We start from the raw sequence: 10992 nt of genomic DNA, 5'->3' as shown, positions 1-10992 counted from the left end.
ACGGCCCGGGACGTCCAAGACCCTCCTTCACTGTCATCTCCAGCGAAACGCAAAACCGGGGGTGGGGAGGCAGGTGTCTGAGGCCGGTTCAGGCAAACGACCAGGCGAAGCCCAGGAGCGAGGGCCTCAGCCCAACCCGCGGTCCCCTCTCCTGCACTGAGCGAGCCTCTGGAGCGGAGGCCCCTCCTCCGGGCCCGGCCGGGGCTCCCTGAGAGGGTCCGGCTGCCCACGGCACCCTATTCACCTCACAGCCTCTCTGCTTTCGAAAACTAATAAACCTGAAAAACCCCTAGGTCCAAAAAGCGTACTTCTAGGGAACACCGCTCCCCGTCAGGAGGACGACTCAACACTGGAGAAATGTCCCCAGGGCCCCTCACAGGCGGGGTGAGGAACTGGGGTCCGGGGCAGGGACAGGGCGCCCCCCAGACCCCCCCAGCCGTCCTCCCCTCATCCGCCGCCCCCCGCCCCCCCCGCCATCCCCCCCCCCCGCCTGTGTAACCAGACACCCGCAGCCACCGCCCCCAGGAGCATAGAGTCCGGGAAAAGAAAGCTTTGGAGAAATCGAAAGTAGCTGGAGGGGAAGCGCTCGCTGAGCCCACACCGGCAGGAAACCCTGAGGAGACCCTCGCTGTTCACCCACCATGAACCAGAACGCCCAGCGCTTCTTCACTGGCCCCCGCGCCGGAGTCCTGCCACCCTATGAGATGATCAAGGAGGAGCACGAGGTGGCCGTGCTGGGGGGGCCCCAGGGCTCAGGAGCCGTGACAACCACCGTGGTCAACATGCAGCCGGAGACCGTCGTGCCCGACCACATCGTCTGGTCCCTGTTCAACACGCTCTTCTTCAACACCTGCTGCCTGGGCTTCGTGGCGTTCGCCTACTCCGTGAAGGTGGGTGGGTGCGTGGGGGCCCACCGGGGTCCTCCTGCCCACGTGGCCCTGGGGTTCGGGGAGCCCTTCCGCGTGTGAGTGCACGTGTGTGTACAGGTCGCGATGAGGCTGCCCGGGGTGCACGGGGGTGGCAGGGTCAGCTTTGTCCCCAAGACTCCAAGCAGTTCCCTACGGACCGTCCCAGAATTTGGGTCTCTCAGAAAGAACAAAGGGACTCCCACACCCTGACCCCTGGGGGGGCGAGGCCAGCAGAGGGGCCAGGCAGGGGGAGGCGGAGCCCGGGGGCCCCCAGAGCAGCTGAGAGACTCTGAGGGAGGGAACCCCCGGCCCGGACCTGCTCAGGCGCCAGGGGACAGGCACGGGAGGGTCCCGATGTGGCCGAAGGGCGGGCGGAGGTGCCCTGGGCAGGCAGCAGCAGGGAGGGCCCGAGTCCCAGCGGCTGGCCCTCCCCAGGCCCCGCGCCAGGCCCCCCTCACCATCTCTTCTCCCCCCCAGTCCAGGGACCGGAAGATGGTCGGCGACGTGGTTGGGGCCCAGAGCTACGCGTCCACCGCCAAGTGCCTGAACATCTGGGCCCTGGTCTTGGGCCTCCTTGGGACCATAGGGTGCATCGCGGTTCTGGTGGCGGTGGTCTTGTCATTCAACCATCCAATGGCGTAGGCTGCGCGGGGCCACAGAAGCTACTTGTGGCTTCCCACGGCCGGCGGAACAAGTCCTCCCCACCCACTGGCTTCCTTGTCGTGTTTGCTGGCATCGTGTCTGTCATCGCAATTTCGTCATTTGACTGGCTTGCTGATAACGTGGAAGAAATGGTGACGTCGTGAGGACTCAGGAGGCTTCCATGGTTGCCCAGAGTCCGAGATCGCGCCCCTCTCCCCGCTGCTCCCGCGCACACTTGTCTACAACTGGATTCAATAAAGGACACGTCCCCAGCCTTGTCTGCGTTTCCCTGGGGAGGGTCCTGCGAGAGTCCCAGCCTGCTCCGGGGACGGAGCCCACAGCCCCCCGCCCGTCCCACCTGCCTGCTGCCCTGGGGGCGGGGAGGGGGCCTGTCCTCAGGCCTCACCCGCACCTGGCCCCCAGCGGGGGCGGGGCAACAAGTGGGAAAGGCTCGGGGTGGGGGTCCGTCCTCTCCTGAGGTCTGAGCCCTGGCCCAGGACGGGTTCATCTGAGGCACCCGGCCCGGAGCCAGGACGCCCTCGGCCCCCGGCCCCCACCTGCCCCGGAAGCTGCAGGGGGCAGGACTCGGGAGCCCGCAGGCCACCCGTCCAGGGAGCCCGGAGGCTCCCTCCTCTTGGGGGGAAGAGAGACCCGGGCCTGACCTGGAAGGAAGCTCCGCACCTGGTTTTGTGGAGGCTTCTGCACGTTGGGCACTAAGGCGCGGCCCAGGGCAGACCCTGGCCACAGCCGCGCCGGCCAAGCCTGCCCCTTCCCCCGCGGGCCCCAGACCCCAGGCGTGGGCCCCTGCGCCCCTCCCCGCACGCCCTGATCTGCCCCGAAAACTGACACCCACCCTGCCAAGGCCCATGGCAACCTGGGAAGGCCAAGCCTACAGGTGCCGCCAAGGGGCCACCTCTGCAGGCCCCGCCGCCCGGACAACTGCGGCTCCCTGACACCTGGAGGTCACTGCTTCTTTCCACACTCTTCTTACAAAGCAAGCACGTGGGTCTTCTAAGCAAAAGCCACGCAGGGGACTCACACAAAGCAGGGAGGCGGTGGCTGAGCAGAGCGCTGCCCCTGCAGAGGGTGCCCCGTGGGCCATCTGCTGGGCCATCTTTCCCAGAGGGACAGGCAGGAGGGCAAAGGGGGCCCCCGCAGCCTGGCAGGGCCGGTGCCGCCCAGGTTCCCCGAGAGCGTGGCCCACTTCCCAGCCTCTGCTTGACCGCATCGGACCTCGGGGTTTCAGACCAGGCGAGCAGACCTGGAAGAAAGTTTCTGGTGCTGAAACATGCATTTCCTTGCCTGTTTTGTTCTTTCTTTTTGTAAGAAAGTCCCCTGCAAGGCCCCTTTCCAGGGGGGAGAGGACCAAACGCCATCCTCATGGCAGGGACTGGCGCCTCTACAAGTACTTCGGGTAACATGCAGTCCTCGGGATGGTGAGGAGGAAAAGGATGTCCCGAACATCCGGGCCCTGGTCTTGGGCACCCTTGGGACCGGGAGATCCATTGTTCTGGCGTTTGAGGCGGTCCTGGCGTGCAGCCGCGGAGTATAGTGCAGGTCGTTTTCTCATCATTTGATTGGATCGCTGAAAACATACAAGAAACTCGACGTCTTGGGGAGTTTGGAGGCTTCTCGTGGCTGCCCATAGCCTGAGGCTGTCACCCTTTTCTCAGCTGCTTATGTGCCCGCGTCTACAACTGAATTCAATAAAGGACATGCATGCGACAGTGCTGTGCGTTTGCCGGGGGAGTGTCCTGGGAGAGTCCCAACCCGCCCCTGAGACTGAGCCCACACCCCCATCCCGCCTGGTTGCTGCCCTGCTGTCAGAAGGACCCCGATTCTCAGCGCAGCGCTAGGGTCATCCTCTCTGCAGGAGCACGGCGTCCTGCTCTCCGCCATCGCCCGGCATAGGGCTGACACCGGCTTGGGCAGCGTCCGAGGCCGCATCCCGGTCTTCCTCCAGGTCTTCGTGCAGCCACGAGGGCAGAAGAACCCGCTCTCCTGGGGGCGTCTGGGGAATCATCAGCATCGCCACCGCCGCACCCTGCTTGGCCCCGCCCACACTCCGGCACCCTGCCGCCGCTCCCCTTTGCCCCTACGCCTGAATTCATTTCCGCGCACCCCTCTAAGCCACATCCATATGCGCCCTCGGCTGCTCCTCTGGCCAACTCGGGTGCCCGCCGAAGGGGCCCCGCCCACCAAACTCCGGCCCCGCCCTACCATTCTCCGCGCGTTTCAGGCCACGCCCACCTTTCTGGGGCACGCCCCTCCCTCCCGGGGGCCCGTTCGCTCCACGAGGAGCCCAAGCCCGGAGCCTCGCACCCCACCCCTGGCCAGCGTCCTGGCCACGGCCACCTCGCTGACGGCGTCGCCTCGTCCGCCCACGCCGCAGCCGGAGCTGCTGGGGCGGCTTCAGGACTCAGGGAGCCCGGGGCTGAGCCCTCCCGAGCCCGGCGGGCGGCCCCCAGGCCCTTCCAACGGGCCTGCACGGCGCCTGCGTGACCTCGGGCGCCCAGGCCCTGTTCCCAGAGCTGGAGAGCGCGGCTGGCTCGCTGGCCGCGCGAGAGCTGCCACCAGGCGGCGCCCTCGTCCCCAGTCTCGGCCTCTGCAGAGCTGAGCGCCCTCCCCGACCGCTGCCTGGCAGGGGCTGCACGGCCCGCCGCGGGCACCCGGGCCGGGGTGGCGGTCAGAGGACGGCGCCCCGGGTTGTCCCTCCCAGGAGCAAATCCTTCCATGACCCAAAGGGACAAGTCCGCCAGCGTCCCGCCCTGTGCTGGACGCCTTCCCTGGCCTGACCCTGCTCCTGTTAGACGCCGGACCCCGAACAGCCTGAGATCCTGAGGCTCTTCCTGGGATTCCCACCCCACCAGCCGCCTCCGCGAGTCAGAGGGCTGCTGTTGGGGGCAGATCAGGGCGTGCGGGGAGGGGCGCAGGGGCCCACGCCTGGGGTCTGGGGCCCGCGGGGGAAGGGGCAGGCTTGGCCGGCGCGGCTGTGGCCAGGGTCTGCCCTGGGCCGCGCCTTAGTGCCCAACGTGCAGAAGCCTCCACAAAACCAGGTGCGGAGCTTCCTTCCAGGTCAGGCCCGGGTCTCTCTTCCCCCCAAGAGGAGGGAGCCTCCGGGCTCCCCTGGACGGGTGGCCTGCGGGCTCCCGAGTCCTGCCCCCTGCAGCTTCCGGGGCAGGTGGGGGCCGGGGGCCGAGGGCGTCCTGGCCCCGGGCCGGGTGCCTCAGATGAACCCGTCCTGGGCCAGGGCTCAGACCTCAGGGGAGGACGGACCCCCACCCCGAGCCTTTCCCACTTGTTGCCCCGCCCCCGCTGGGGGCCAGGTGCGGGTGAGGCCTGAGGACAGGCCCCCTCCCCGCCCCCAGGGCAGCAGGCAGGTGGGACGGGCGGGGGGCTGTGGGCTCCGTCCCCGGAGCAGGCTGGGACTCTCGCAGGACCCTCCCCAGGGAAACGCAGACAAGGCTGGGGACGTGTCCTTTATTGAATCCAGTTGTAGACAAGTGTGCGCGGGAGCAGCGGGGAGAGGGGCGCGAACTCGGACTCTGGGCAACCATGGAAGCCTCCTGAGTCCTCACGACGTCACCATTTCTTCCACGTTATCAGCAAGCCAGTCAAATGACGAAATTGCGATGACAGACACGATGCCAGCAAACACGACAAGGAAGCCAGTGGGTGGGGAGGACTTGTTCCGCCGGCCGTGGGAAGCCACTAGTAGCCTCTGTGGCCCCGCGCAGCCTGCGCTATTGCTTGACCGAATGACGAGACCACTACCACCAGAACCACGATGCACCCTATGGTCCCAAGGAGGCCCAAGACCAGGGCCCAGATGTTCAGGCACTTGGCGGTGGACGCGTAGCTCTGGGCCCCAACCACGTCGCTGACCATCTTCCGGTCCCTGGACTGGGGGGGAGAAGAGATGGTGAGGGGGGCCTGGCGCGGGGCCTGGGGAGGGCCAGCCGCTGGGACTCGGGCCCTCCCTGCTGCTGCCTGCCCAGGGCACCTCCGCCCGCCCTTCGGCCACATCGGGACCCTCCCGTGCCTGTCCCCTGGCGCCTGAGCAGGTCCGGGCCGGGGGTTCCCTCCCTCAGAGCCTCTCGGCTGCTCTGGGGGCCCCCGGGCTCCGCCTCCCCCTGCCTGGCCCCTCTGCTGGCCTCGCCCCCCCAGGGGTCAGGGTGTGGGAGTCCCTTTGTTCTTTCTGAGAGACCCAAATTCTGGGACGGTCCGTAGGGAACTGCTTGGAGTCTTGGGGACAAAGCTGACCCTGCCACCCCCGTGCACCCCGGGCAGCCTCATCGCGACCTGTACACACACGTGCACTCACACGCGGAAGGGCTCCCCGAACCCCAGGGCCACGTGGGCAGGAGGACCCTGGTGGGCCCCCATGCACCCACCCACCTTAATCGAGTAGGCGAACGCCACGAAGCCCAGGCAGCAGAAGTTGAAGAAGAGCGTGTTGAACAGGGACCAGACGATGTGGTCGGGCACAACGGTCTCCGGCTGCATGTTGACCACGGTGGACATCACGGCTCCTGAGCCCTGGGGCCCCCCCAGGATGGCCACCTCGTGCTCCTCCTTGATCATGTCTGGCTTTGGTGGGCAGGTGTGGTCCCAAGTGAAGAAGGTAGATGCTTCCTGAAGCAGAGCCCCGAGCCCGGTGGTTTTAGGTGCTGGGCCAGCGCTCGGGCCCCTCCCTCTCTGCGGTTCTCCTGATTTCTCGGAAGTGTGTATCAACTGAGGTTTTCAAAATGGGTGATTTCACTGGTTAATTTGAGGTGGAAAAAAACCCTTGGGCGTCTGGTGACATGAGGACAAGCAGGAGAGCCTGTAGCCTAACGGTTTGTTTCCTGTCCTGCCACTCAGGATAGCTCTTACCAGCCTGTTTAGGGCTGCGGTGGGCCCTGGGGACTCTCTCCAGCCCGGACTCACCCCTCCCGTCCCCACTCCGGGCCCAGGACCGTGCAGGTCTCACTGTCCCCACGCAGGGCCCCTGCCCGTGGTCACACAGACCCCACCCTCCAGCCCAGGGGGAGTCCCGCCCCCGCAATCCACGCGGCCGCTGCCACAGGCCTCCTCTCTCATGTCCAGGCTCCAGGTGGGGTTGGGCGGCTCCTGGGTGCAGCCCAGGGCCCAGCCCCTGTGGCCTGGGCCCTGGGAGCTCAGCAGGGTCCCCGTGCACAAGGACGGGGGTGGGCGCTCGATGACAGGAGGCGGCGGCGGTGGCAGAGGGGCGATTCCGGGGCACGTGGTCGCGCCTGGAAGCACCGGGCGGCGCTGGGCGAGCCCCCGTCTCCTCCCTCCCTCCTGCCCGCATCGCGTTGCCCTGGTGCTGTGGGGCGGGTGTGGGACAAGCTCGAGGTGGCGGCTGAGTCCCGACGTCGGCCCGGACCCCCTCCTCCGGGAGAGAGCCCGGCGCCCGCGGAGCCAGGGCGCCGCTTGTGCGAGCCGAAAAGATCGAGTTGTGCGGGTGGCCGTCTGCGGGTCTCGCCTGCATGGCGGAGGGTGTGCGGTGCCGATGGCCCAGGCCTGGACTGTCCCTCAGGACCGCGGCCCTCACCCTGGCGGCCCAGCTGGGTCGAGGCTCCAGACCCGCGTCCCGCTGCCCGCGTGGCTCCCACGCGGCCCCGAGACCTGGGTCTCCAGCGCCGGGGCCTGCGCCAGCTTCCGGTCCCTGACCCGTGAGCTTCCTCCGTGTGTCCCCTCACGGGGCAGCAGCGGCTTCCCGCGGGCGTGTCCTGCAGCCCGCCCCCACGCGACGTCATCGGGCAGCAGGGCTGACCCCGCGGCCGCCCTGAGCAGCTGAGGCGCCGTGCGCCGGGCAGCGCGAGGGCGTGGAGGGCGGGCCCGCCCCGTGCACCCGGTCTGGGTAGTCGTCACCGGGGTTGGGGACGCAGCGGCCACCGGTCCCAATGGGCTGCACATACCAGTGCCTGGGGGTGGCCCTGCCACCAGCCAAAGCCCCTGTCGGTGGATTCGGCTCTGCCTGCTGCCGCTTCTCAGCACATGGCTGCCGAAAGGGACGGGGTCGCCTCAGAGTGGCGATCACAGGGCCGTGCGGTGAAGCAGTGGCCATGTCCCCGTTTGAACAGCCTTTACTTGTGTTAGTGTGATTTATGTGACTTTACGGGTTATGACTTAATTTCTCCTATGAAAACAAGTCTTTCTTGAAGGCCAGTCCCTGGGAACAGGAGGCCGAGGGGGGCGAGGCTTGAGTGAGTCTGCGGCGGGGGTGAGCCCGGCCTCCCCTAGCCAGGCCTGTCTCTGACCAGCTCCCGGTCAGCCCGGACACCGGAGGCGTGTCCGGGGGATGGTGTGCGTGCGGCGGACGCGGCACCCATCGGGGCCGGCGGCCTGCAGCGAGCCGAGCTCGCAGGGGGCGCCCAGCCCCCGTGTGGGTCTGCATGTGTGCGTGCCCGTGGCGTGAGGGGGCCTGGCTTCTGTGGGCCCGCGTCTGGGGAAGGGAGCAGGGTGTCTGGCCTGTGCGCGGCGGCTCAGTTCCTGGCCAGACGAGTGCCCAGCAGACACGGATGCGCTCTCCTCCTAGGTGGGTGAGAGGAAGGGGAGTCGTCTGCTCGCTGGGGTCCGTGGGCGCAGGCGCTGGGGAGGCGTCCCCCCCGCCCCCTGGCTGGCCTCGTCCTGGGTGACGCAGAAGGAGACGTGCTGACTCTGCGCGGCAGCCTCCCTGGGAGGCGATGCGGAAGCCACGCGTCGCGCCGGGTGGCATCGCCCGTGACCACAGGACGTTGAGGAGCACCTGCAGGCGAGGGCCCGGGCCCGCCGAGCACCTGCCCCGGTTGTGGCTGCAGCGTGTGGGCCACGTGACCCTGTGCCCTGGCGCCTTCTGACCAAGGATCAGCCTGGCCACGGAAGAGGCCCCCGACGGGCTCACCTCACCTCGGGAACGGCTGGGCGGGGGGCCCTGAGGGAGGGCGAGGGGAGGCCGCTGTCCCGCATTGTCGGCCCGGGAGGGCCTTGGGTCGCGGTCCCCAGCCCCCTATGCTCTTTGCGTCCCTGTACCCCTACTCTGGTGTCCCCCACCATCTTCCCTGACTTCTGCTGGTAGGCGGTGAGCCCTCCCACACCCCTCCCCCAGCCCCCTTCTGGCCCGGAAACAGCAGGCTGAGGTGGCTGGGGTGGAGGCCTCAGTAAGAAAACCCGTGAGCAGTGGAGGGGGTGCTGCTGCGGGGGCCCCCTGGGGCCCGCTGAGGAAGGGAGCGAGCGCACACCGGCGGGCCGGAGCGTGGGGCGCCCCCAAGGGCCTCCAGCCCGAGCAGCACCCCCAAGGCCTGTGCGTGGGGTCAGGGCCCGGTAGCACCCAGGCGCCAGGCCAGGGCTGTCTTGTTGGGGCGGGACTCGGGTGTCCTCTCGGGGGTCCAGGGACCGGCGCTCCTGTCCGCAGGGCCCTCCTGAGGGCCCTGCCCGCGCCACTGGAAGGGCCTCAGAGCCGTTCCTGCGAGCCCGAGCGCGTGGCTGGGGGGTGTCCTGCGGAAAAGGGTGAGACCCCTTCAGTGACACTGAGCTTCTTGTCCCCAAAGAAGTACAGGGTGTCGACATCCAGGGCGGCGGGGTCCCGGGGCGCAGCAGCCACTCCGCACGCTCCTGGGAGGGCAGGTCCACTTTCTGCAGGAGTGGGTGTCGGCAGGGCTCGGGGCTCCGCATGGTCAGCACGGAGCCCAGAGGCCCGCTCCCCGGGCCTCCTGCCCCGTCCAGGGAGGGCTCGGGCCGGAGCTCCCAGCGGGCGCCTCACGTTCTCGGACTCGTTCCCTGCCGGACCACGGCGACTGCAGAAACACAACGCCCGGTGAGCCGCCCTCCCAGCATCTCCGCTGGCTGGCGCTTGGGGCCGTCAGCACCCAGAGAACAGCAGCCAGAAAGGTGCACTCTCGGCACCAGGAGCCTGCCTCCCCGATTTAATTTTTTTCAGGTTTGTTTGTTTTTTGTTTTTTTTTGGGAGAAGGGAAAAAGAGAGAGAAAGAGAAACATCAATGTGAGAGAGAACATTGAAACACTGATCAGTTGCCTCTCGTATGTGCCCTGTCCAGGGACCCAACCTGCAACCCAGGCCTGTGCCCTGACTGGGGATCGAACCGGCGGCCCTGGTTCAGAGGCCGGCACTCAATCCTTGGAGCCTCACCTGCCGGGGCACAATTCAGTTTTTTAATCAGTTGAAACTGCACTACGCGAAAGTTGCCAGTGACAGTGTGTAACTGAGTGGCGGCTGCTGCGGTCGTGGTGTGTCTGTCCTCAGGGCTGCCAGCCGGGGAGGGCCTCTAACCACCAGCCTGCTTCCTGTCTCTGTGGACTTTCCTGTTTGGGGCACTTCATGCAGGTGGACCCCACAGCGTGTGGCCTTCCGTTCCTGTCTCACTTCCCTGAGCATCGCGTTCGCAGAGTTCATCTGTGTCGCAGCTGTGCAAGGCCTGTAATGGCTGACCGATAAGAGTGTCCTAAGGACACACCCACTCAGTTTTCCGGGCATCGGTGAGCCCGTGTGGGCTTCCCACTCTGCGGCTACTATGTATAATGCTGTTGGAAACAATTTTTGCGGGGACACGGCTTTACTTCCCCGCCGAGAACACCCAGCAGGGGAAGGCACGGACCCCGGGGCCGGCTGCGCGGACTCGGAAGAGGAGCTGGCTGTCGCCCCCAGGAGCCACTCCGCTCATGTCCCCACCAGCAGCCTCCAGAGGTCCGGTCCCCCGTGTCCTCGCCAGCACTTGCAGCTGCTGCTCAAGGTCTGCGCACCGAGCGCCTTTGCCCGATGCCCCGCAGGGCCCAGCTCCATCCAGGCGCCCGCAAGCCGCTGCGTATCCAGAAATGTCAGCTCAAGACCTCGGTCTGTTGCCTCCGTGCGGTGGTGCTGGTGGGGTGGTGGCGGTTGGAATGTACTGCTTGGCTCCCGTTCCAAGCTCTAGACACTTGTCACACCCGGGAACTGCACAATTCCACTCCAGGCTTTGCCCTCCCTTGAAGTCTTTTTGGGCTCAGTCATTTCTAATTTGCCAAAGCGCAGGTGATCTTTCTTTTCTCCTGTTGCTTCCGTCGCAAAAAAGAGACCATCACTGGTCATCGCCACCCGGGCCGGGCCCCCTGCAGGCCCCGACCTGGGGCCGGGCGCTCGGTCCACCGCTCCCGTCGGCCCACGGAGGAAGGGCCCCCTTCCTTGCCTCTCACGGCCACTTGCCGGCTGCAGGGACGACCGCTGGGGGGGCGAGGACTTGGCACCGGGCAGCCTCCCCGAGGCCTCTTGCGAATTCTAATCCCCGCTCTGCCTCTGACGTCACCACGGCACCTGGAAGCGTGGCAGTTCCGCACTCCGTTCCTGCCCCCTCGGGGGTCATTCACCAGCGACGACGCGACCCTGCGGTCTCTGCCCATCGAGACGGCCGGCACGCGTCCCGCCCGACCACGACGCAGGACCTCGGGCCGGCCCCGCGCCCGC

At 67.3% G+C, this 10992-nt stretch overlaps 2 protein-coding genes across 2 annotated transcripts; one reads left to right on the top strand and one right to left on the bottom strand.

Annotated features, from left to right (window-relative positions):
- Positions 1-537: 537 nt before the first annotated feature.
- LOC129073118 (interferon-induced transmembrane protein 3-like) lies at positions 538-1818 on the top strand. Its single transcript, XM_054576794.1, has 2 exons — positions 538-890; positions 1386-1818. The coding sequence occupies exons 1-2, from the start codon at positions 642-644 to the stop codon at positions 1548-1550; spliced, it is 414 nt and encodes a 137-aa protein (XP_054432769.1). The 5' UTR covers positions 538-641; the 3' UTR covers positions 1551-1818.
- Positions 1819-5020: 3202 nt separating this feature from the next.
- Positions 5021-6150, bottom strand: LOC129073117 (interferon-induced transmembrane protein 1-like). The gene is made up of 2 exons (XM_054576793.1): positions 5949-6150; positions 5021-5453 (listed from the first exon to the last, which is right to left on the bottom strand). The coding sequence occupies exons 1-2, from the start codon at positions 6132-6134 to the stop codon at positions 5262-5264; spliced, it is 378 nt and encodes a 125-aa protein (XP_054432768.1). The 5' UTR covers positions 6135-6150; the 3' UTR covers positions 5021-5261.
- Positions 6151-10992: the final 4842 nt, after the last annotated feature.

This window comes from Pteronotus mesoamericanus, unplaced genomic scaffold (genome assembly GCF_021234165.1).
Source record: "Pteronotus mesoamericanus isolate MK-2021 breed Mesoamerican mustached bat unplaced genomic scaffold, CSHL_Meso_final contig_349, whole genome shotgun sequence".
Lineage (NCBI taxonomy): Eukaryota > Metazoa > Chordata > Mammalia > Chiroptera > Mormoopidae > Pteronotus > Pteronotus mesoamericanus.
The sequence above is the reverse complement of the archived record's forward strand: the minus strand, read 5'-3'. Positions and strand labels throughout refer to the sequence as shown.